Raw genomic sequence first — 24,076 nt, forward strand, 5'->3', positions numbered from 1 at the left:
TAGACAGGGCTCTGCCACTGACCGCCTGAGTGACCCCTGCGGAAACACTTCCTCCCCTCGACCTCGGTCTCCCCTTCTGCAAAGTGAGACAGTGGCCCCACCACTCACAGCAGCCAGCTGTGACGCTCTCGTCAGCGCCGTCAGCACAGTCCTTGTCACCATCACAGAGCCAGCGCTCGGGGACGCACACGTGGGTGCCCGGGCAGGAGAAGGAGTTGGGGCCGCATGTCTTGCCTTCTGTGGAGGGAACAGGGAGCCACTGAGAGACGCAGGAGCGGGAGGAGCAGGGCCAGGCAGCTGGGGTGACGTCTCCACTGCTGTGCTGTCCCCGGGTGGGGTGCGTGGGGGGCTCTGCCCTTCCCGGGGCCACCTCCCCAGCCAGACCCCAGGCCCCTCTCACCACAGTGAGCGGCCTCGTCTGAGCCGTCCCCGCAGTCATCGCTGCCGTCACACAGCCACTGCTTGGAGATGCAGCGATGGTTCTGGCACTCAAACTGGGCCTCTGAGCAGAACTTGTCTGGGGCAGTCAGAAGCCACAGTTAGATGGGGGAGGGATGGCGGGTCACCCAGCTGGGCAGGTAGATGCCAGAGGACGGATGGGAGAGACACCCACGGCACCCTCTGTGTGGGGCTCAGCAGGGGCTGGAGAGACGGCCCCCGTCTCAGAGCCTGAGGGTCTGGGTTGGGGGCATGGGGTGAAGCCCGGGGTGCCCTTCTCAAAGGAGGGCATTTCCTGCGAGGGAACCAAGAGGCGGGGCCTGGACAGGGTCTCAGCGGCTAAGGCGAAGCCCCAACCCCACAGGTCCTCTGGGTGCCTAGCTCAGGCGAGCGGGTGCTTGCGGTCACTCACTGCAGTGGGTCTCATCCTCGCCGTGTTCACAGTCGTCCTCCTTGTCACACGTCCAACTCATGGGGATGCAGCGCCCACTGGGGCAGGCGAAGTAGTTCAGGGGGCATCTGGGGCGCTTCACACCTGGGGGCGAGGGAGGCATGAAGGCACAGCCACCTCGGGGGTCCGCTGCCCACCACACACCTGCCCACTGGCCCGACCTGGGCAGTCGCGCTCGTCACTGTAGTCCCCGCAGTCGTTCGCGCCATCGCACACCCAGCTGGGCGCGTAGCAGAGGGAGGTCCGCTCACAGGGCTGGAAGCGCACGCCCTTCACCCCCAGGCGGAAGTAGCTGCTGCAGTCGGTGGCGCCTGGCGAAGGCGAGGATGAGGGGTGACACCAGGTTCCCCCCAAACACCCTCCCTTAGAGCTGCTGACCCATACGGCGCCTTCAAGCGTTTTAGAAAATTGAACCGTGTTGTTCAGGGGGGAGGGGGGTGGTGGTGCTTTGCCCACACTTTCCAATCCCTGCCCCCTCCCTGAGTCTCAGGGAGCCCAGGCCCGGGGCAGACTGGGAGGGGACTGAGGCTGCCACGTGGGCCAGAGGGAAGGCAGAGAGGAGCCCGGGCAGGAGGGCAGGGCACCCGAGGAGGCACCCAGGAAAGAGGCATCACTCACTGCAGTTCATCTCGTCCGAGGCATCCTCACAGTCCACAAACTGGTTGCAGCGACTGGAGTTCCCAATGCAGGTGCCGTCCCGGCAGCGGAATTCGCCCACACCGCAGGCCGTCTCTAGAACAGCACCCACCCGGTGCCATCAGGCGGGGTCCTCCCTGGCGGGGCCAGGCAGGCCCAGGCCAGAGCTCCCGGCCCAAAGTGCCTGTCCAGCCCCATCATATAGTGCCCTGAACCAGACTCCTTGGGGCCTGGGGACCAAAGATCAGCAAGGGAGAGGGTGGGGCAGGGTTGGGGGCGGTCCAAGGCCCGGCACGGGTCCCACTCACTGTTGCAGGGAATCTCATCAGAACCGTCCCCACAGTCGTCTGCTCCGTTGCACCACAGCATGTTGGACACACAGCGCCCATTGTTGCACTGGCGGAAAGTCTTCTTGCAGCGGCGTGTGTCTGCGGAGCAGGGAGCAGGCCACAGTCAGCAGCAGCTACAGGGGAGGGGCTGCCTCTGATGAGACGTCCTGCGTTTGCTCCCTTGACAAACTTGAGGCTTTGCTACGGGCCCGGCATGGGGCTAGACTCCTCGGGTCGGGGTTGCGGGGGGCGGCTTTTGCTCCTCTCATTCCCATGCCGCACCCTGCTGCGGGCTGAGGCTGGTGACTCAGGAGGTGGGGGCCTGGGGGCGCGGGCGGGGGCTCTGGGGCTGGAGGAGGCTCCTTACTGCAGTAGGACGGCTTCTCATCAGACTTGTCCTTGCAGTGGGAGACGCCGTCGCACGTCAGGCTGAAGTTGATGCACTCGCCGTTGGCACACTCGAACTCATCTTGAGCTCGGCACGAGGAATTCACGGCTGGGGAGGAAGGTGGAGGAGCTTCCTGAGGCAGAGCCTTGGGGCTCTGAGTGCCCATACGCCTCTCCCCCCAGGAACTGAGACCATCCTGTCGCACCTTGATGAAAGGCTTTGCGGGGCTGGGCTGTTGGAGAGTCTGGGAGGAGATGGTCCCCGTCTACGCCCAGGGCCCCCCCGTCAGTGCCCTCCTCCCTCCTCCCCCTCTCACCCTGGCAGCTGAGGTCGTCCTGGAGGATGCGGCCCCCTCGGCAGGAGCAGTTGACATGGCCTTGGTGAGTGAGCAGACACAGGTCCTGGCAGCCCCCGTTGTTGATGCGACAAGGGGAGAGTTCGCCTGAGGCAGGGATGGAGGACAGTGGGCTAAGCGCGTCCTCTGCTGTGCACACGCAGAACGCCCCCCCACCCCCAACAGCTTCGACGAGCTTCCTGGCACCGCCTGTGACACGGTGGCTCACGGCTGGGGCGGGGGCTGCCGTGGGAAGGCCGGGTGGGAGCGTTTGGGTGAGCCTGAGGTTGAGGATGTGTGTGCTCTTAGGTGGGGTGACTGGGGCTCTGAGCCGTACTCTGGAGAGAGTCAAGCCTAAGGTCGTGTGTGTCGTGGTGGGCGCCCTGGGGCACGTGTGAGGAGTGTGTGAGAGGCCGGCACAGCTGCACATCTGTGTGGGGACCCTTGGTCGTCAAGCCAGTGTGGGACCGTGTCTGTGCACGTGCACACAGAGGGTGGAGTAGGCAGTGCCTGGGATGGGTGTGAGATCAGGTTCTGGCGGGTAGGTATGGTTCTGAGTGGGAGGAATGGCTAGAGCGTGTGCTGGGGGTGTCCAAAGATGTGAATCAGACCAGTTGTGTGTGTGAGTGTGTGTGTGTGTGTGTGTACATGCTGGCACGGTGGGCAGGAGAGCAAGGCTGGTGGCAGCGGCCCCACTCACAGCTGTTGGTATCATTGGCCACGGCGATGATGCCCATGGGCTGCTGGGGGATGTCCACGCGCAGCAGCTTCATGTCACTGCCCACGTACTTGTTGGCCCGCTGCACGGCCCGCCGCACCCAGTCGGTCCAGAAGATGTGCTCCCCATACACAGCCAACCCGAAGGGGTGGACGGGCTCTGACTTCAGGATCACCTGCGGAGACAGCATCAGCCCGTCAAAGGTATCACTCTCGCCCCTACCTCCACCCCCTGCAGCTGGCTCCAGGGACCAGGGGCCCGGCTCCTTAGACACAGTCACGGAAGGGGCAGGATCTGCAGAGACCTGTGATCACCTTCCTCATTTAACTGCTGAAGAAACCAAGCCTGGAAGGCTGAGGATGGCTAAGTGGCAAGGTCAGGGCCTGACTGGGACTCCTCACTGTCCTCCTGGCTCTTCCCACCGTGCCAGGTGGCCTCCCTTTCTCCTGCTTTCTCCTGCTTTCAGCCTGGGCAGTCTCCTCCCTGGCTGACCGGCAGTACCCCAATGTCAGCCCCCTCGTGCCGCCCGTCCCGCGTGTCCCGGAGACTCACATAACGATGGGAGCCGTCATACTCGCACCGCTCAATCTTGTCTAGGGTGGCGTCGGAGAAGTAGAGCTTCTCGGCCCGGTGGTCGATGGCCAGGCCATTGGGGGTGCGGATGTCCTTCTCGATGAGAGTCAGGACATTGGCTCCTGACAGGGCTGCCCGCATGATGCTGGGGTGCTGCTCGTTCCAATTGGTCCAGAACATCAGGCTGGGGGAAGAGAGGGACACGGAGATCAGGACTCAAAGCCAGGGAGTCCGCCGTGGAGGGACCAGGCCCAGGCGTGCAGACAGCCAGACCCAGGGGTCGGCCAGGGTGTCAACTAGACACCTGAGGTTGCACCACAGGCAACCTCAGAGCCACCAAGGCCAACACAGCCCCGGTGCCTGGGAAGGGCTGCCACACAGACAGCCTGCATGTGTGTGTGGGGGGTGTGTGTGTGTGTGTATGTGCACGTGCACAAGTGTTTCTCAGTGTCTGTGAAATGGCCACCTGCATTTACTGAGACAGCGTAGCCAAGTGAGTCAGCCTCTGGGGTTCCAATCCTGGCTCCAGCACTGACCAGCTAGGAACCTTAGCAAGTTACTTAACCCCTGTGTGCCTCAGCTTCCCACTCTATGAAATAGGAATAATACTACTACCTGCCCCATAGAGTGGTTTGAGGATTAAACGACAGCTGTGTGTTCTATGTGAGGATTTTCGATTATTTTCCCCTTCATTTCTCTCTTCTCCTGGCATCCAGGAAACCGCTGAGTGTCTAGTGTGTCCTAGGTCCTGGGGATGCATGGATTCTACCATCAAGTTCCCAAGAATCACCTTCTCCATAATTTAAGGCCTTTGCATATTTGGGATCTGAGCCCCAGCTTTGCCCCTTACTAGCTCTGACCTAAACATCCCTCTTGGCCCCTCTGAGCCTCAGCTTCCTTTCAGTGAAGGACGTGGTGGGAACGGCCAACCATGCCGTGCTTCTCGGGTGGGGGTGGTGGTGAGGCCCCAGAGATGGGTGTGGAAGACCTCCGGGCTGGTCAAGCACTACATGGGTGTGACAGTGTGGGCCTCAGACCACCTGCATTGGATGGCGATTCCTGGGTCTTTGTCCTGGAGATTCACATGCAGTTAGGGTAGGGTGAGGCCAGGGAACCAGACTTCCCAGCGCTCCCCAGGTCACCCTCATGCACCCTGGAATTTGAGAAGCATTGAGCTACACCAAAGCCGGATCGGCTTTTCAGTTCCCTCACAGGACCTGCCCTCTGCCTCCCAACCCCCGGGCCCCTGTGTCCCTTGTCCTTCTGCTGTTCTGGCTACAGAGCTGTCTTGCAGAGCTGCTGGACTTATCTCCTCAAACCTCTCCAGGTCTCACTCTTTTGAACACTCCCCCTCCCCCGTCTCTCCATCCTGCCACTGTGCTCAGGTAGGAAAAGGATGCTTCCCTCCCATTAGGGAGATGCTGGCTGCTCCTGAGCCCATGAGGATAAGGCTCTGGCTTTCAAGGCCTCATCAGGGGGAGGGGCGGGGTTCTGGTGGTTCTTGGAATCAGGATGGGCGCAGATGGAGGCATCTCCCTCTGGCCTCCACAAGAGAAAATGGGTGTCCCAAGGCAGCTGCTAGAGTCATCTTCCTTCCCATCAGGGACACCCACACCCTCAGGTACAGCACGCTCCGTGCTGGGAAGCGGCTTTCCTGCTATCACGATAAACTGCTACACGTGGCAGAACGATCCGTGCTGTCACTGTGGATTCCAAGTTCAGTCAAACCACTCCCCGGGAAAGGGCCGTGGGGAATGGTGGGGAGGAGAGGCTTTCCTGAGGGGCAGGCAGGCAGCACCCAGGGTTGCGGTGACTTTCTAAGCGGGCTGGGGGAGGCCGCTGCCCCCTCCACACTGGCTCCCTCCTGTTCCTCCAAAGCGCTCACTCCTTCTGGCCAAGGGAGGGCCTCTCCCAGATAGTTCAGCTCTTTCTCCTGTGCCCTGCCCGGCTTCAGTTCACTCTGTCGTCTTGCAGACCTGGCTCATGCATTGCCCCCTTGAGAACACGTTCCCTGACTTCCAGCCTGGGTCAGGTCCTCGTCACCCACTCACGGAGCTCCCTGCAGCCTCACGAGGGCAAGAATCAAATATGCCGACAAAGGGCTGACACAACCCTGCTCCCCATCGGATCCTCAGCACGTTGCTGGTTCTCAAAAACCATTTGCTGAGTGAAGGACTGAATCCCCTGAGCTCAGAGCAAAGGAAATTAGTGGGCTCTGAATCAAACGTGAGAGGCAGGCCGGGGGGCCCAGAGCATGGCCCCTCCATGGAGGCTCCAGGCTCACGAGGGACGGGCCCGGGGGGGCCAGCCCCAGGCAGGTGAAGTTGCCGAGGGTCACGGCGGGGCAGACGGGATCTCCGTCATGAGCCGTGTACGTGCAGGACAGGACTGAGGCACGAAGGACCCTCGAGCTGGTTGGCGGTGCCAGGCAGGCCGGCTTTGGGCCGGGCGTGAGTTACATCAGGGTAAGGAATCTAGGTTTGGTGCACTCACTGTTTCTAAGTAGCTGCTTTTGGGTTTTGTTTGTTCCTTAGTTTCCTAGTAAAGCTTTGAGAAAACATTCCAAGCGCTGCTAAATCCAGGGGAAAAAAGTTTTGCTAGAATGTGGGCCAGCAGTCCTAAGGTGAGGCTGGGGGCTCACTAGAGGCCCACGTGATGGGGCCGGGGGCTGCCCCTGCAGGAGAGCAGAGTGGGTGGAGGCTGGGGGTGTGTACCACGCCGGGGGGTTTCCTCCCAAATTCTCCCTTTGCAACCTTAGCCCAGCCTCCTGGGCTTCCTCAAGCCTGTCCCCCACCAACCCCCCGGCACCCCTCCGCACCCCCAGCCCCAGAACCTCAACTGGGCTGGGCATGGTTGAGGCCCCTTGCAGTCTTTCCCTGCCTGGAGCCCTCCCTCCTCCGGCTCTTGCTCAAAGCTCTCATCCGGGCTGCCCTTCCCTGGTCTTTGCAATTCCAGGCCCTGTGCCAACCCACCGCCCCCCTACTGCCTCTCGGTCATCGCATCCAGCCCTGTGCCGTCAGCAGTTTCCCACCAGTGATTTCTCTCCCCAGCTAGGTGGCTTGAATGGGCCCAGCTCAAGGCTTCCACACAACAGGTGTTCAGTGAACAATCTTTGCTTGAAGCTTGGAGACCCAGAAAGACAGAGGACCTACTGTGTGCCTTGAACATGGCTCTCTGATGAATGAATCAATTAATCACCAAGCCAGAGGGTCCTCCACAGCCCTCTCATCCTCCCCTTGATGAGGCACCTGAAATGTTATTGTCCTCATATTACAGATGAGGAAACCAAAGCTCAGAGAGGTCACGCAGCTGGTCTAAGGTCACACAGCAAGGAAGTGGCTGAGCTCAGGTTAGAGCCAGCCTCCCCTGCTCCTGCATCCCCTTTCCTGGTCTGCCTGGGGGCAGTTCCTGCCACCCTGTGGCCCACTGTCCCCATGCCCTGGGCCCGCAGCTCACTTCTGGCACTCATCCAGCACAAAGGCCCTTGGGTGGTCGTCTCCAGACATGGTGATGACCGTCTCACGCTCGAAGGCCCCCGGGCGGGTCTGGTCCACCGTGTGGCGGGTGATGGTGGATGTTGTGTAGCTTGTCCAGTAGAGAGTATCCCAGCCACGGTGATAGGCCAGGCCTTCCACGGAGCCCACATCTGTGGGGAGACAGGAGCAGCGATGGGTCAGGACACAGCCAGAGAGCAGAGCAAAGGGGCAGCCTGGGCATCCCCATGCTAAGGGGATGGCCTGGGGCACCCTCTCCCTTGGTGTAGGTGGGGCTGGACGGGAAGTGTGGGAGCTGGGGAGCGTGTGTGGGTGTGGCCCTCAGTGTCCCCAGCCCTTTCTTCAACCCCCTATTTCCCACCCAAATGATCCATGGTCCATCCCCCTAACCCTTCTTTCTGTGTCTTCCCATGGCTGGATAGATTTGGCTTTATGCTGTGGTCACACTTCCTGGAGCTAGAGTTCTACCAAGTTGGGCGCAAACTGGATTTCAGTAAATCAGTTCCCACGTGGGCTGTACTGGGGAGCTTCCTACTTAAAAAGACCCTGAACTGGATTGTCTGGTAGACATCTTAGGCTCAGGTTAAGAACTAAGTGCATGATGAAAGAGACGTAGCAGAACTTAGGTTAAGAGAAAAAAAGACTCAGGGGTTTCAGTGACTTCAAGCTGTCTGGCGATGTGGTTGCCAGAAGGCCGCATTAATAGAAGTATTGTAGCCCGAACAATGGCCCGGAGAGAGGGGACACTTCTGCCAGCCTCTCCTGATCAAGCGACGATTACAGAGTATCGAGTTTAGCTTTGGACACTACATTTTTAGACAGATGTGGGGACTGGATTCTATGAGGCCGAAAAGGGCCAAGGAGGTTGAAAGACAGGTCTGTTTTTATCACCACTGTATACCCGGCTCCTAGTTCCGCGCCTGGCAGGTCTTTACGGACAGGAGTGATGAATGCGTGAACAAATGAATGAGTCAAAGGACCTAGGAGCATCCAGCCCGGAGAAGAGAAAACTAGTGCAATAAAATAGCAGTTTTCAAAGAGCTGAAAGGCTGTCCTAGGATGACAGCTCTAATCCCCCCACCCTTCATGGAGCTCACACAATGTGCCCTGCACCGAGCTAAGCTCTCCCACCTGTCGTCTCAGGTCATCCTGTCTCTGTGCACTGGCGCGCAATCTGAGGCTGAGAGAGCACAGAAAACTTGCCCAAGGGACTAAAATCCTGTGTCTGGGGTTGAACCCACCCCACCTCTGTAGCCTGTTCTGTGAGCAGTGGACACACAGAGGAGAGCTTCGGCTTATTCTGTGTAGCCCAGGGGCAGAACTATGACCAGAGGGGGCCAACTCTGACTCCAACTGAGGAGAGACTTTCAAGTAACTACAATGGGTGCAGTGTGATTCACTGGCCGTATGTCAGGGACACCGAGGCAGGTGGGATTCCGATCCGGGGCAGGGGTGGGCTGGCTGGTGTCTGCGGCTTCTCTACCCTGAGTCTGTGCTGACCCTCTCTGCACTCCCCCTCCACTTCCTGGGAAGAACGGAAGTCTGGACTCACTCTCCACAATGGTGGTCCTGCCCGAGCCATCGTCATTGATCTGCTGGATGTTCCCAAAGTGGATGTCGCTGAAGAAGATGCGGTTGGGGGTGCCCGGGGAGGTGCCTGCTCGGTAGTCGAAGGCCAGAGCGATGACATTCTTCATGTGCTCAGGGTCCTCGAAGGGCTGCACCGGCGCGTTGAGGTTGCGCTCATCCGACAGGTGGATGCTCTTGAGGATGGTGCGCTCCGAGTAGAGCAGGTAGCCCGCGTACTCGCGGCACGACGCCCCATCTTCAGCCAGCATCCCGTGGGCGCAGGCGCAGGCCCGCTGCCCGCCCCCCCGGTACAGGCACAGCTGCTGGCACCCGCCGTTGGCCACTGCACACACATTGGTGCCTGGGGGTGGGGGGAAACGGGGAAGGCAGAGGTTACAGAGGGCAGGGCCACCTTGGTGCCTCTGTCATCTCAGCAGAGGTGGAAACTCTGGTTGGCGCCCAGCTCTGCCTCAGTATCCCCAGTTCAGACAACCCTCCAGGCCCCTGAGCTCAACTCCTCAGCCTCGTGGGACCCTAGAGGGTGCCCTGTGGGTCTAACTCCTCTCCCGGCCCTTCTCACTCTGGGCTCCCAGGTGGGGCCCTCCGGCCTCTCCTGCCCAGCCCGGAGCCCCAGCCTCACCTTTCTGTCGGTCCCGGTTGAAGACTTTGATGTCTTTGAGCTGGACGCCGATGCCCGTTCGCAGGGGCACGGAGTCTGTGGCATTGTCCTTGCTCCCGCGCTTGATGGAGCCGTTGGCGTGAGTCCTGGGGGAAGGGAAGGGCCACCAGCAGGACGTCATCCGGGGCCGGGGGGAGGGAACGGACGGCCCAGGGGAAGCCAGGACAGTGGCCCACCTGTCACTCCAGTAGATGAACTCCTCAAACACGGACACCGAGAACATGTCCATGTTGTTGCTGGATAGAACCACCTCGCGGTCCTCGCCTGTCTCCAGGTCGATCCGCTCGATCTTGTCGGTCCGGGCGTCGCACCAGTATAGCTTCCCATCCTGCGGGCCGGAGGCACCCGCTTCACTGCCAGTCCCCAGGGCCCACTCACTCCTGCCTCTCTCGTCTTTCACCTCCGTCCTCCACATCCTCCCGCTCCCTGACCTGCTGATCTGCCGACCTCTCGGCATTCTTCCAGTGCCCGCTTCTGAGGGACCCCCTCCGCCATTTCTGGGGTGGTGGGATCCTACTCTGGGTGGGGCGCTGGGCCAGAGGACCCCATGACTCCTTGGGTCCGTATCTACCCACCAATGGGCTCATCACACGAGACTCAATGGGGAGCAGGGCACAGGGTAAGGGGAGCTGCCCCCCAGAGTACGGGGTCCATCCCATCGGCCCCAGGGCCAAGCCTGCATCCAAACCTGATAGTCCACTGAAATGCCGTTGGGCCAGCTGATGCTGACGTTAACCAGCACCACTCGCTCAGTGCCGTCCAGGCGAGACCGCTCGATACGCGGATACTGGCCCCACTCAGTCCAGAACAAGTACCTGGGGTGGAGGCGGAAGAGGGGGGTCAGTCCCCAGAACATGGAGGAGAGGGGGCCTGTGGCCAGAGGGACCGGGCCAGACCAGAGCCAGGAGTGGTCAGCCTGTCCAGCGCCTCACCCCTTCTCCGGGTGGACAGTGATCGCCCGGGGCTTGTCCAGACCCTGCGAGATGACCACATAGCGGAAAGAGCCATTGAGCCGGGCGACCTCGATGACGTCAAAGCCCTGGTCTGTCCAGTAGATGTTGCCTGAGGAGGGAGTAAGGGGGGGGCTCAGGGGTTGGGTGGGGATGCAGGTACCTGGTCCCCTCCAGCCCCCTGATACCCCTGTTTCTCCCCATCTGTTCCTGCCCACCCCTTCTTCTCAGACCCTTCCTTCCGAGATCCCACTTCCCCAGTCCTCTGCCTCACCTGCAGCCCCTCAGCCCTTCCGCATCTCACCTGCAATCCAGTCCACTGCAATGCCCTCCACGCGGCCAATGCCATTGGTCACCACATCCTCACGCCACGTCTGGTCTCGCTTAGCCCGGCTGATGGTACTTAGGCCCATGTCCACCCAGTAAATGGTGTCATTTTCTGGAGGTGGAGGAGCCAACATGGGGACGCTCAACAAGGTAGGGGGAAGGTGGGAGGTCAAAATCACAAGGGGGTAAGGATAGAGGTGACTGAGAGCTGGGGGGACCAAGGACTTGGAAGCTGAGATAGCGGGGCAGGGGCAGCTGTGGTAAGTGTTGCCCCTTCCAGCTGTGGTCAGGCAGCCTCTCCCTGGAGCCCCAGAGCACACCACCCCAAAGTGAAGGTCATGTCCCACCCTCTCCTGCCACTGAATGGCTCACCAGCATGGAAGTCGATGCCGACAGCCAGGGAGGTCCCCGACACTGGGACCAGGGCGTCTGACTTGTCATTGGGATCCAGGGGGATTCCCCGGATTCCCTCATGCACAGAGTACAGGAGAAAGGAGCCCACACCTGCAACACAAGGACACTTTGGGCATGGGCTTTGCTGACACCCCTTAAGCTTGGCTTCTGTCACCCTCAAACCCTTTTGATACCTTCTCCCAGCCATCACACCTCCCCCCTCAACACATACTCTAGCCTGGGGCCTGGGCAGGGAGGTCACCTGGCTGGGAGAGAGCAAGGGAGCATGCAGCTCTGGGGAACCACCTGTGAGACCTTTAGTGCCCGCTAGAGGGCAGCAGAGACCCGGCTTTCTCTCCGCGCTCTGCCCTCCAGTCCCTCTTCACTCCACACAACCCTGCACCCCCAAAGGCGTTAGGGAGAATCTGGGGAGGTTTACACAAGACAATAGGACTGGGTGAGTCCCAACTCTAGGTTTCCACCTTAATTTCCTCTTTGTCCTCATCCATCTGGTCTGTGTCACACCCCTGTCTCTGACACCTCGCTCCTGAGCCAGTCTCCTTGCCAGTTTCCCATTTCTTACCAGGCGCCACTCTCCATGCACCCTAGAATCCTCCCTTGCCTTTATCCCCTCACACAGCCTGTCCTCAAATGAATCCCCTAATGGGTCCTGGTTGCTCAGGCTCTCTGAAAAAAAGGACTCATGGTCGAGTGAGTTTGGGGAGACCCCAAACACTAGAGTCGTCCCGTGAAAAATTCTGTGCAGATGAGCATATTCAAAGCTCTGAGAAATTGTGCAGCAGAAAAACACTTAAACTTCGTTCAACCCAGTGTTTCTTTCTATAACATCTATCACAACAAAGAGGGGGGTTCCCAGGAGTGCACTTCCGGAAATGCTGTCCTGGGGCAGGCTTGTAAATCAGTCAGCAAGTTCTTGTGAAATGTCTCTGAGTTTCACCCCTTCTCTTCAATCCAGCTGCTAAGCCCCAGCCCAGGCCAACAGCCCCCTGACTGGTCTGACTGCCTTGGTTTCTCCCTCCCCCACTCAGCCGGCTCTCTGCCTCCAGGTTAATCTGCCCCAAACACCACCTTCCAGGTGCTCCTGGCTGAGAACCCATGGAGCCCCGCCTACACCACAGCCTCACCCATGGCTCCCCACACCCTGCGCTATGCGGGTTGGCACCTCAGGGCCCCGCACACACCCTCCTATTGCTCTGGACCCCTTGCCTTGCACATCATCCCTTCTTCAAACCACACACTCAAATCCTACGTGCCCTATAAACCCCAGCCAACACACCTCTTGCATGAAGTGGCCCTGGCGCCCCCTCCAACGTCTATTTCTCCAAAATCCTACTGAAGTCAGAGCCACTTCATGTTGGCCCCCCCCTTCTGGTTAAGGCTGCAGAGCACAGGGACAGGGACTTCTGCCCCCTGGCTTCCTCCACGGCAAGCAGCACAGTGGGCGCTGACTAAGCATCTAACCCAGAGAACACTTAATACACGATGAACTCGGTCTCGTCTCCAAGGTGAGAAGAGGAAGGTGGGCGGTAGAGTAGGAAGGGTCGGGTTGGGTTGGGGACCAGGGTCAAGGCGGGGAGCAAAGGCAGGGGCACTGACCCTCGCAGGCCTGCTGGCCACTCCGGAGGCTGTAGCCAGCTGTGCACATGCAGGAGCGGGTGGACTCCGAAGTGGGCAGGCAGAGCTGGGAGCAGTCGCCGTTGTTGACGCTGCAGGGGTTGGTGCCCTCGTGGTCTGGGGTCAGGTGGGAGGCAGAGAGAAAGGGTTAGTGGCTCTCCTCGGGACCGCGGTGTCAGGCTCACACCCCTTTACCCTGGACCTTGTGGGGGTCACCACCCAACCCAGCTCTCAGGTCTTCTGTCCTGCAGGGCCCCTGGACCTTGTGGGGGTCACCACCCAACCCAGCTCTCAGGTCTTCTGTCCTGCAGGGCCCCTGGACCTTGTGGGGGTCACCACCCAACCCAGCTCTCAGGTCTTCTGTCCTGCAGGGCCCCTGGACCTTGTGGGGGTCACCACCCAACCCAGCTCTCAGGTCTTCTGTCCTGCAGGGCCCCTGGACCTTGTGGGGGTCACCACCCAACCCAGCTCTCAGGTCTTCTGTCCTGCAGGGCCCCTGGCCCTTGTGAAAGAGGAGCCCCCTTGGGCGGTGAACAGAGCCTAACCCATTTTCATTCCCATTCGCTTGCTTGCCCGGGGGTTCCTGCAGCCCCTCCCGGCCACAGCCCCAACCTCTGTGACCCCCATCCCACTGCCCCTGCCCCCTGCCCCCCGCCTCACCCAGCTGGATGCTCTCATCGTAGACCTTCATGTGCATCACCAGGGTGGTGCTGTTCCGCAGGACCACGGACCCCGAGCCGTCAGCCTTGCTGCACGTGCCCATCTTCTCTGACACCTGATCTGCCCACCACAGCTTGTCCCCTGTGGTGGCAGGAGGGGATGAGACTCCGGGGAAGGCCCCGCCCCCAGGCCAGCCCTGTCTCCTGGCCAGTCCGGCCCACCTGCTCTGCTCTGGTCCCTGCTCCCACCCAGTGGCCCTCACCCATGATGGCCAGGGCGGTGGCCTTGCCCAGCTGGTTCCGCATGGCGTCGATGACCTCTAGCCCACTCCCGTCCAGGTTGCAGCGGTTGATGGTATGGTTCTTGGAGCTGATCCAGTAGAGTTTGCTTTCAGGGAAGTCGATAGCCAGGCCTGGAAGAGGGGGGGTGTCACTGCCAGAGAGCACGGCACCAGGGCCGGGATCCAGGAGCCTGCCCCAGCTGGGCCCCTCACGTCTGGGGATAGGTACAGAGTATGTGTGTGGTTTTGGGAGGAGGGTGGTGAGAACAAGTACTAAGCCAGGAGTTTGGGGAGATGGAGGGACAACTGGGGAGAACCCTGAGAGCAACTCCTGGTGGAGGAATTAGGGGAGGAAGGGCTGCAGGGCAGCAGGGTAAGCTCGTACCCACAGGGCCCCTCTGGCCACTGAAGAGCAGGGTGCGGTTGCTGCCGTCCATGTTGGCCATGCTGATGTTGTCACCGTCTGTCCAGTAGAGCTTCCTGGGGGTGCCAGGAGGGGAGAGTCAGGGTCCTCTTCTTCCCCCACCCCACACCCCATGCTCCCCAACCCTGGGCCCTGGACCTACCCACGCAGCGGGTGGACAACCAGGCCGTGCGGCTGCTCCAAGCCCTGCACCACCGCATTCTTGAAGGAGCCGTCCAGCCGGGCCACGTTGATCTGCTTCTTGTTGGTGTCGTAGCTTGTCCAGAACAGGTTTCGGGACACCCAGTCGACAGCCAGCCCATGGGCATTTGGCAAGTCTGGGGACACAGTGGGGAGTTGTGATTGGGTGTTTTCAGGACACAGGTCAGGAAGCTCGAGGGGAGGGGCCAGCCTGGTTTCTGGGGGAACAGGGATCATGAAACCAGGACTGGAGCACAGAGAGGGAAAAGAATTTGGAGAAGGAACATCAGGACCAAGGGGACCAGGGAGTGGGGCTGGGACCAGGGTTGGGAGCGAGGGCGGGGTTGCGGGGGTACCCATGCCCAGTAGGGGTTCCAGGGCCAGGACAGAACCTGCAGAGACAACCGTCTCCACGCCTGTGCCGTTGATGAAGGCCCGCTTGATGGCCTGGGTCCGCACGTCAGACCAGTAAACGCGCTGCTCTCGGGCGTCATAGTCCAGCACCGTGACGTTGTCGATATCAGGCACCGTGAAGGAGATGATGTAGTTGTAGTAGGGGGCGTCCAGGTCCACGCCCCGGATCTCCATCTGACGTGCGTACAGCAGGAACTTCTTAAACTCTGTGGGCAAGGGGCGGGTCACTGAGGGCGGCCCCCTGCCTCCACGCTTCCCACCCCCCCGGATTCTCCTGGTTCCTTCTGTTTGCTGCTGGCCCTTGGCTATCAGGGAGACCCTGTTGGGCATAACCTTCCTGCCGGAGTGCCACCCTCTTCCTACATCAGTTGTCTCTGGAGCCTCTCCATTCAGGCTCCTCCCAGCTGAGACTGCCTACCTTCACTTAGAACCTGGAGCTTGGGTACCTGACCCTTTCCCCTTCAGCCTTGGTTTACCCCGGCTCTGGAGGGGCGGCCTCCTACCATAGCAGGTGGTGTTGTCCTTGTGGAGCTTCATGAGGTGCGGGCAGGCGCAGGAAACAGTCCGGTTGTAGTTGATGAGGCACAGGTGGGAGCAGGGGCCCCGGCCCCCATTGGCCTCACAGGGGTTGGGAGCTGGGAGGGCAGGGGAAAACAAGAGCATCCAGTGACCCTACTGGCCCTGCTCACCTGGCCTACACCCTCTCCACTCCCCTTCCTGTCCCAGCATCGCTGCTGCCAGACCCGCCTCTGTCAGCAGGCTGGCTCACCCCCGCCGCCCCAGCACAGACCCCTCCTCTCTTGGAAGCTTCTACAGAGGCTGCTGGCTCCTTTCTGGTCCCTTACCCATGGGCTGCCGGGAGGGATGATACACCTGCAGGTCGAAGGGCTGGGTATTGGTCCTCTGTACCACGGTGACATTGTGGCCGGTCCACTTGTTGGCCTTGGCCAGCGTGTTTGTCCGCCAGTCCGTCCAGTACACCTCGCCACCGTACAGTGTCACTGCAAACGGGTGCGACAGGAACTCGTGTCCCCGAAGCACCTCCATGTGACCGGAGCCGTCGTAACGGGCTGAGTAAATGGCGTCTGACCTGAGAGCGTGGTCGGGGCAGAGTGAGGAGCCGGTGGGGACCTCAGACCTCGGGGCACGTGGCCTGGGGCTCCCACCCTCCATGCCCCAGCCCACGGCACCCTGTGGAGCAGGAACCACGTGGCTCGAGGTCTGGGATCCCAGCTCTGACCCCAATTCCCCTGACCCAGGTCTTTCAGCTTGCTTCTCCCCAGGGCTGCTGTTAGCACACAGGGCTGTGGTGAAGACTAGAAAAAGGCACCCCCTTTGGGGACACCACCTAGAAAAGGTCTCCCCTCTCCCTGGGCAGACAGAGCCCCTAGGAGAGCACACAGATGTGTGAGTGAGGATGGCGTTGCACTTCGGCCCTCGGCGGGCACTCCTGTGCTGGGGGCAGCCCTGCCTCTACCCTCTTCCATCTGCACCTCTTCCCCAGCCCAGAATCTCCCCTCACTCAGTCCTCTTCCTGGGCCCTTGGCCATGTGGCTCTGGCTCCAGCTCCCCTGGGCCTTCTCACCACCCTCATGGCTGCCAGGTCCTGGGACTCTTGGCTCCACCCTGTCCCTAAGGAGGAGGGGAGGATGGAGGCCTCCTGGGTGAGGTGCCGGGTGCCGACCTGGCGTCGATCCAGAGGATGCGCTTCTCCAGGTAGTCCACGGTGAGCCCGTTGGGCCAGCCCCCAGAGCCCGTCTCCCGGTGGATGGTGCGGCGCCCAGCCCCACTCATGGAGGCTGCCTCGATGCGGGGCAGGCTGGCATCCCAGTCCGTCCAAAACAAGATCCTGGGGAGCGGGGAGGGGGTCAGGATGGCCAAGGTCAAGGCCCGGGGAAGGGGCTGTGCTAGGATCCTTGGTGAAGGCCGGAGGGAGCGAATAGCATTGAGGAGGCAGCTATGCCTGGCCCGGCTCGGCTGAACGAGGCTTCAGGGGGGTCACGAGGCCAGAATAGGGCTGGGCGGGGTCCTCACCCATCCCGGGGATCCAGTGCAATCGCCCTTGGGTGCTCAATGTCACCGGCCAGCAGCGTGGTCCGAAGGGTCCCATCCAGCTTGGCCACTTCAATCTGGTCCAGGTTACTCTCCACCCAGTAGATGTTGCCTGCAATCCAGTCTACAGCCAGGCCCTCGGGTGTGGCTAGGCCGTACTGAATCACCACCTCGAAACTGGTCAGGGCTGGAGAAGAGAGGTTGCAGGAGGTTAGAATCACCTGGGGCGGGGTGAATTCACGATATCCTAGGAACCCTGGATGGCCTGCCCTCAACCCTGACACCTCTGCGAACACCTCTGGTGTGCTCCAGATTTGACTGGGGTTCCCAGAGCCCCCAGTCTCCTCACCCAGGCCCCCTGGCTCAGGAGGTCAAGTAGAAGCCTGGCTTCTAGAACACTGGAGAAGGGGAAGTGGCAGCTATCTTCTGCCTGCAACTCTCTGAAGGGCTAACCCCTGGTAGGAGGTCAGAGCAGAGGGTGAGGGCTTTGGGGAACAGACCTAGACCCAATATGAGGCAGACAGAACTTTCTAGAAGTCACTCCACAGACAGTCCTAGAGGTTTTTCGATGGTTTTATATACATATATATGTGTGTGTACATATATATGTATATATATGTCATTAATTTAGAAACCATTACATAGTGTGAACATCTTCATAGTCTGCTTAGCCATCCCCTTGTTGATGGATATTTGAGATGGTTCCAGGTTTTCTCTATTACAAAAAATACCAACTCCTCTAGTAAAATGTGCTTCTTTTAAGTCTTTGCTCAGACGTCAGCTTCTCAGGGGGCCTTCCTTGACCATCCTATTCAAATGCCACTCCCATTCTCCCTACCCACCTTGCCTCCTTTCTCTTTATCCACAGTGCTACCCGCTCCGTCACAGTCCGTGTTGTACTCATTTGCTGTGTTTATATCTGATGTTCCCACGAGTGTGTAAGCTCCATGAGGGCAGACATTTTGACCTGTTTGCTCCCTGCTGTCTCCCCTGGGCCCGGTGTGTGTGGCAGGGGCTCAGGAATGTGGGTTTTTTTGCTCTTTGGTTTTGGCCGCGCCGAGGGGCATGCGGGATCTTAGTTCCCCGACCAGGGATCGAATCCGTGCCCCCCTGCAGTGGAAGCACGGAGTCTTAACAACTGGACCGCCAGGGAAGTCCCAGGAATGTGTATTATTATTGAAGGAAATCTGTGATGGGTCAGGCCGCCTTGGGACAGAAGGCAGGGTTCAGGTACCCCACCCCTAAATGCCTTTTTTCTTGCAAGCCTGCAATTCTGGCCGTTCCAAAGAAAGGCTGATCATTTTGTTAATTATCAGTCTGGCAGCTCTGTTGACAATAATTATGGGGCGTCAGGCACTGAGACCCACAGCAAAATCTAACCCAATTAACAAGACTGTGGGGGACAGGGGAGCTAAGGGCCTCTGCTCCCGGCAGCCTGCATCTGGTCCCATGGTTCTGAGCGCCCAAGGGCCCGGTCTGGGTGCACTGGGCCCCGCGTCGGTCCTGGGCAGGCGGTGGTCACCTCCGTTGTCCAGCAGCTTCCCGCGGTAGATCTTGTCCTCCACCACGTCGGTCCAGTAGAGGGCGCTCTGGCTGAGGTGGAAGTCCAGGGCGATGGTGTTGCGCAGGCCGGGCACCAGGACGCTGTAGTCCCCTTTGTGAAGGTCGATGCGCCGGATCTCGTGGCGGTTGGAGAAGATGATAAACGGCTTGAAGGGGTCTGGGGAGGGGTGTGATGGGGTCACAAGGGGCCTGTTGCCTCCGAGCCACCCTGTCCAGGGGCAGGCAGGGAGGGTCTCCATGGGCCCTGGCACCGGGCCTGGATGGAAACCTCAGCCTCTGGCATTCGGCCACCCAAGTCCAGCCTACTGCAGCTCAGGGGCCTGCCTGGCCTGCCCAGCTGCCCAGCCACCCCGACCCATGTCTCACCCAGGCTGCGGCAGCTCTCGCCGTCTGGCTCCAGCACCCAGCCCTCATAGCAAGAGCACTTCACACTGAACTTGTTCTGGTCGCACTTCTGGCTGCACTTGAGGTGCTTGGCGCAGTAGCTTTGGATCTGGCAGGTGTGGTTGTCAGGCCCCAGCTCCATGCCCAGAGGGCACGAGCACACAATGCCTTCGCCAGGTGCCACCGAGCAGTTGTGACTGCAGCCACCGTTATTCAGAGAGCACTGGTCTGGGGGGTGGGGAGCAAAGGATCAGGGTCAGGATCTGGAAGGAGGCAAGACCGTGGCCTGGCTGGGCCACAAGTCCCCAGTAGCCGAGATGGCACCCTGGCACCCTGCCTGTGGCGTCCTTCTTTCCACTCCTCTGTCCCACTGCTTCCCAGGCTCCCTCAGGACCAGGGTTGGGACCCCGGCACCCACCACGTAGGACCAACCCTCTCCTTCCCCCGAGGAGCCCCCTCCATCATGCTGCATCTCTCTCTGGTCTCTATTTCCCTGCCCCTTCTTGAGCCACTGTGGGGGCCCCAGCCTTTCGCCTCTCTCTGGGAGGGTCCCCTTTCCTCTCTCTCTCCTGATGTAGGTGTGATTTTGGGGGGGTTGTGGTAGGGAATGTGCTGCTCTGGGTCCTCTGACACACGCTGGGACCTGCCAGCCCTGAATGATGACCCATCAGCAGTTCTCAGGGCCAGTCCTTATCTCCCACTCCTCTCCTCCGAGAACCTGACTCTGCTTGGCTCAGAGGAGATAAGGCTGCTCTGCTCTGCTCTGCTCCTCATCCCCAAGTCACACCATGTGGCCCTCCCTGACCCCCATTCTTCTGATCTTGAATGCACACCCTCCTCCCCTGACCTTCTCACTCACTCGGCAGGATGGGAGACTGCCCTGACCACATCAACCCTGGTGCCTTCATCTTGAAAGCCTGCTCTGCACTGCTCTGCAGCACGAGTGTGGCTGAGTGGGCTGTGCCTGCAGGGTGGGGCTGCACTGCACCACAGCACTTCACGAGCGGTGTGACCTTGGGCCAGTTATTTAACCTCTCTGAGCCTCAGTTTTCTCATCTGTAAGATGGGGGTGAGGATCATATCTGCCTCACAGGGCTCCTTTATGGATTAAATGCTATAACAGTGTGACGCTTAGCACAGCCTCTTGGCAAATTGAGTCCTAAATCGACACGGGTTTTTGTTAATTGCTCTGGGTACTACTTGCCCAGCTGCCAGAGCTGCCCTTTTCCAGTCTGAGACCTCTCCCCACAGAGCTTGTCCTGTTCCACTGCCCTGGCCTGGCCCAGACTCCTTATCCAGCCCCGCTGCCCACTCCTCTGCTGGGGCCTCTCCTAGGCCCAGGTCTCACCGCAGAGCTCTCCCTCATCCGAGCCATCTCCACAGTCATCGTTGCCATCACACAGCTTGTCAGGCGGCAGGCAGACCGAGGTGTTGTTGGCACAGGGGTGTGAGGGTGGCCTGCAGGCCAGGGACTCACAGTTCTCCTCATCCGAGTTATCCTCACAGTCGCTGTCGCCATCACACACCCATGCTTTGCTGATGCACCGAGCTGGGGGGACGGGTAGAGCATCAGGGGCCAGGCCTGGGCAGCAGGGCTCTCTGTGCCCTTCTTCCCAGACCCAGTGGGCTTCTCTAACAGGGTCATGACTACAAGGCTTTGGGGTCCACTAGGAACCTTGAGGCTTTTTCTGTCAAATTCACACGAGCAACAAAGAAAGCAGGAATCTGTAGGAGGTGTTGAAGCTCAACACCGGTGAGGGTTTTGGTTCCCAGGGCCCTTAGTGCAGGCCCTGGCCCCTTCATACCTTCCCCCATGCATCAGGCACAAGCTTTTTCTGTGCAGCCTTTTGCCTCACAACGTCCCCACCCCACTCCTCACAGTACGGTGCTGTCTCCCTTGCCACTGCTCTGCTCTCAACAGGGCCTCCTCCTGTCCATGTTGTTTCCCTTCAGTCCTTTTTACCGGAGTCTTTGCAGCCAAACTTGACATTGGGGTCACAGACGTGGGTCACTCCCTCACAGCTCTTCTCGTCACTGGAGTCCATGCAGTCAGTGTCCCCATCGCAGCGCCACCGCAGGGGGATGCACAGACCATCCAGCCGGCACTGGAACTCATCATTGTGGCAGCCGCCAGGAGGCCTTGTGGCTGCAGGGGGACAGGTGGAGGGCATGGGGGGGTTAAGGGCTCCAGGTCAGCTGTTCCCCTCTCTACCTTCTCAACCCCCTCCTGCTATACCCAGCCTGGGGCTATGAGCTGAGGCAGGGATGGAGAGTTCTCTGAGTCCTGCTGACACTCCTCGAAAGCGCTAACTCAGAGTCAGGGCTATTACACCTTCCAGGACTCAGAAATCATCTTGTCTAATCTCCCTATTTTACACACGAGAGCTTGATTGGATAAGCAATTTGCTAAGCCAGAGCTCAAATGCCCCCACCTTAGCCTAGCCTCCGTTTCATTCATTCACTTCACAAACACTTATTGAGCACCTACTGTGTGCCAGGCACTGTTTCAGGTGCCAGCATGAACAAGACAAAGTCCTTACCCTCATGGAGCTGAAGTTCTAGCAGGGAAGAGAAACAGTGAAGACATGACACAAAAATCCAGAATGGAACTGCAGGTAGTGATCAAGGCTATGCAGACAAAGCCAGGTCAAGGCCAGGGAGGATGGGATGCTACTTGAGACAAGACAGTCAGGAAAGGCCCTTAAGCAGGAGATGTTTGAGCAGAGGCCTGAATGACGTGAGCCATGAGATTAACTGGAGTTGCATTCCAGGAAGAGGGAACAGCTAGTGCAAAGTCTCTGAGGTAGGACCATGCAAGGCATATCTGAAAAATGCCCAGGGCATATTTAAGGCTGCACAGTTGGAGTAGAGTGAAGGAGGAGATGAGTGGCAGGAATGCAGGTCAGATAGGTTGGGGGAGTCCTGCAGGCCATGGAGCGGGGCTCAGCATGAATTCAAAGTGTACAGGGAGCCAGTGCAGGCTTGAGGGCAGGGCTGGGGGAGAGATCTGACATGTTCTGTAGGATCACTCTGGCTGCTACGGTGAGATCGGACTCAGGAGTCTGGGGAAGGAGCAGAGGCAGCACCCGAGGCACAGGTGACTGTGCACAAGCCTCACCTTACACTCCTGCTCCCCCGCATGCCCTGCTCCTCCTGCCTGCCCCACCATGAACACGGTCGATGCGCTCATCTCATGCCTGGATTTCAGCAGCAGCCTCCGAGCTGATTTTCCTTTCTCAGGGCCCCTGAACCTCTTTCCAATCTAATGCCCTTCCAGGATTGCCTTCTGAAAGCATTTCCTACACCTTATCACCTTCCAGCTCTGAGATCCTTCGAAGGTCCCCAGTGCCTGACCTGCTTTCACCTGCTGTTGTAATCTGCCCCCTCCAGGCACTGCCTCATTCCCCGCTGTCCCCTCTAGTCTGAGGGGCCCCACCCAGCCCCACTGGCCCCTGCAGGAGTACTCAGTTTCACCTTCTAAGTCTTACTGCTGGGTTCTCCAGGCCACTCCCACCCTCCATCTAAAGACCCTTCCTCTAGTTACCAGGGGTAAGGGGGGGAAGGATAAAATGGAAGATTGGGATTGACACATACACACTACTATATATAAAATAGATGACTAATAAGGACCTACCATATAGTACAGGGAACTCTAATCAGTACTCTGTAATGGCCTATATGGGAAAAGAATCTAAAAAAGAGTGGATATATGTATATGTATAGCAGATCCACTTTGCTGTACACCTGAAACTAACACAACATTGTAAATCAACTAGACTCCAATAAAAATTAAAAAAAAAAAAGACCCCCTCTCTTGTCCGTTTACCCACAGCCTAATCCCTCATCGGGGCCCAGTTCAAATCCCACCTCCTCTGGAATGGTCCCAGACCATTCCAGCTCACAACCATAGTTAACAACTGCTACCAATCATGACATCCCTGCTCCCACGGGCCAGGTCCCCGCACATCTCCTCCCACTTCACAGAGGAGGAAGTCAAGGCTCAGAGGAAGCAACTTGTCCAAGTTCGCCCAGCTTGTGAGGGGCAGAGAGCTCTTCCCACCTCACCACATCACGGGCCTCCAGGGGTCCTCTTCTCAGAATCCCAAGGCACTATTACCTGTCCCACTCACCCGACCCTTCTCAGAGATGGCCCTCGAGGCTCAGTGACTGTTTCCCGGGCCTCGGGTGACCCTCCTCATCCTCCCTCTTAGTCCTGGGCCTGCATTGGGTACTCAGTGCTTTCAGTACTGTCCCCACTATGCGCACCTTAATTCTACAAGGCAGAGGTTGTAAGCTGGTGGTCCAGGGGCCAGATGAGGCCTACAGAGAGATTTTGGTCTGCCATGTTTTTAAAACTTTTCAAATCAATTGCCAGTTGTATGGGTTGATTTGCTCTCCCTAAAAAGATGCTGAAGTCCTAACTCATAGTACCTATGAACATGACCTTATTTGGAAATAGGTCTTCCTTTCCAGATGATCAACTTAAGATGAGGTCATTAGGGTGGGCCCTAATCCAATATGACTGCGTCCTTATAAAAAGAGGAAACCTGGACACAGAGACAGACACGCACACAGCGAGAACGCCAGGAAAGATGAAGGCAGGGATCTGGGTAAAGCATGTACAAGCCAAGGAACGCCAAAGATTGTCATCAAACGCCAGAAGCTAGGAAAGAAGCCTGGAATAGATTCTCCCCCATAACCCTTAGAAGGAACCAACCCTGCCAACATTTTGGTCTTGGATTTCTAGCCTCCAGAACTGTGAGACAATAAATTTCTGTTGTTTAAGCTACTTAGTTTGTGGTACTTTGTTACAGCAGCTCTAGGAAACTAATATACCAGTGCTTTAAAACGGGTAGATTTCACATATAAATCTGCATTTCTGACTTCTCTTGAAGTCAGGGCAATCTTGGGTCTGCATTCTTCCATGGTAACCATCGGCCAGGGATGAGAAACCAACATCCCTTGAGGAGGTCTGTGCCTTCCAGTAACCCCCGCCTCCACGGGGGATCTCACAGACGCTAGGTCTGGAGGCCTGGGCACTGGGGACCTCACAGAGCCAACCCTTCTCTCCTTTGGTCCCCACTGTGCTCATTCACCCCTACCCCTCTGAGCATCCCTTTTTCACGCTACCAGCTACCAAAGACGAGCTGCGTGCCTTCCGTGCATGATCTCACTGAAGCCCCACATCAACATGATGATGCCCAT

The 24,076-nt window shown here is 58.9% G+C and overlaps 1 protein-coding gene across 3 annotated transcripts in view; it reads right to left on the minus strand.

The window, feature by feature from the left end:
- The window catches only part of LRP1 (LDL receptor related protein 1), a 79,596-nt gene that overhangs the window by 17,107 nt on the left and 38,413 nt on the right, over positions 1–24,076 (minus strand). For 2 of the 3 annotated variants that reach the window (XM_082421665.1, XM_082421664.1), the window contains 32 exons: positions 20,835–21,017; positions 20,220–20,420; positions 18,854–19,099; positions 18,447–18,644; positions 16,907–17,111; positions 16,557–16,721; positions 15,718–15,962; positions 15,376–15,507; positions 14,851–15,078; positions 14,421–14,595; positions 14,240–14,334; positions 13,837–13,986; positions 13,575–13,715; positions 12,897–13,031; positions 11,259–11,390; positions 10,864–10,998; positions 10,542–10,671; positions 10,298–10,424; positions 9,786–9,937; positions 9,571–9,695; positions 8,914–9,291; positions 7,324–7,513; positions 3,847–4,051; positions 3,277–3,469; positions 2,559–2,684; positions 2,222–2,350; positions 1,834–1,953; positions 1,508–1,621; positions 1,051–1,200; positions 851–973; positions 401–517; positions 109–237 (listed from right to left, as the gene is read on the minus strand). In XM_082421665.1, coding sequence (XP_082277791.1) covers positions 109–237; positions 401–517; positions 851–973; positions 1,051–1,200; positions 1,508–1,621; positions 1,834–1,953; positions 2,222–2,350; positions 2,559–2,684; positions 3,277–3,469; positions 3,847–4,051; positions 7,324–7,513; positions 8,914–9,291; positions 9,571–9,695; positions 9,786–9,937; positions 10,298–10,424; positions 10,542–10,671; positions 10,864–10,998; positions 11,259–11,390; positions 12,897–13,031; positions 13,575–13,715; positions 13,837–13,986; positions 14,240–14,334; positions 14,421–14,595; positions 14,851–15,078; positions 15,376–15,507; positions 15,718–15,962; positions 16,557–16,721; positions 16,907–17,111; positions 18,447–18,644; positions 18,854–19,099; positions 20,220–20,420; positions 20,835–21,017 — 5,274 coding nt within the window. The remainder of the gene's footprint in view (positions 1–108; positions 238–400; positions 518–850; positions 974–1,050; positions 1,201–1,507; positions 1,622–1,833; positions 1,954–2,221; positions 2,351–2,558; positions 2,685–3,276; positions 3,470–3,846; positions 4,052–7,323; positions 7,514–8,913; positions 9,292–9,570; positions 9,696–9,785; positions 9,938–10,297; positions 10,425–10,541; positions 10,672–10,863; positions 10,999–11,258; positions 11,391–12,896; positions 13,032–13,574; positions 13,716–13,836; positions 13,987–14,239; positions 14,335–14,420; positions 14,596–14,850; positions 15,079–15,375; positions 15,508–15,717; positions 15,963–16,556; positions 16,722–16,906; positions 17,112–18,446; positions 18,645–18,853; positions 19,100–20,219; positions 20,421–20,834; positions 21,018–24,076) is intronic. The other variant, XM_082421666.1, reaches the window with a different exon arrangement.

This window comes from Balaenoptera physalus (assembly GCF_965194825.1).
Source record: "Balaenoptera physalus genome assembly, chromosome: 13".
NCBI lineage: Eukaryota > Metazoa > Chordata > Mammalia > Artiodactyla > Balaenopteridae > Balaenoptera > Balaenoptera physalus.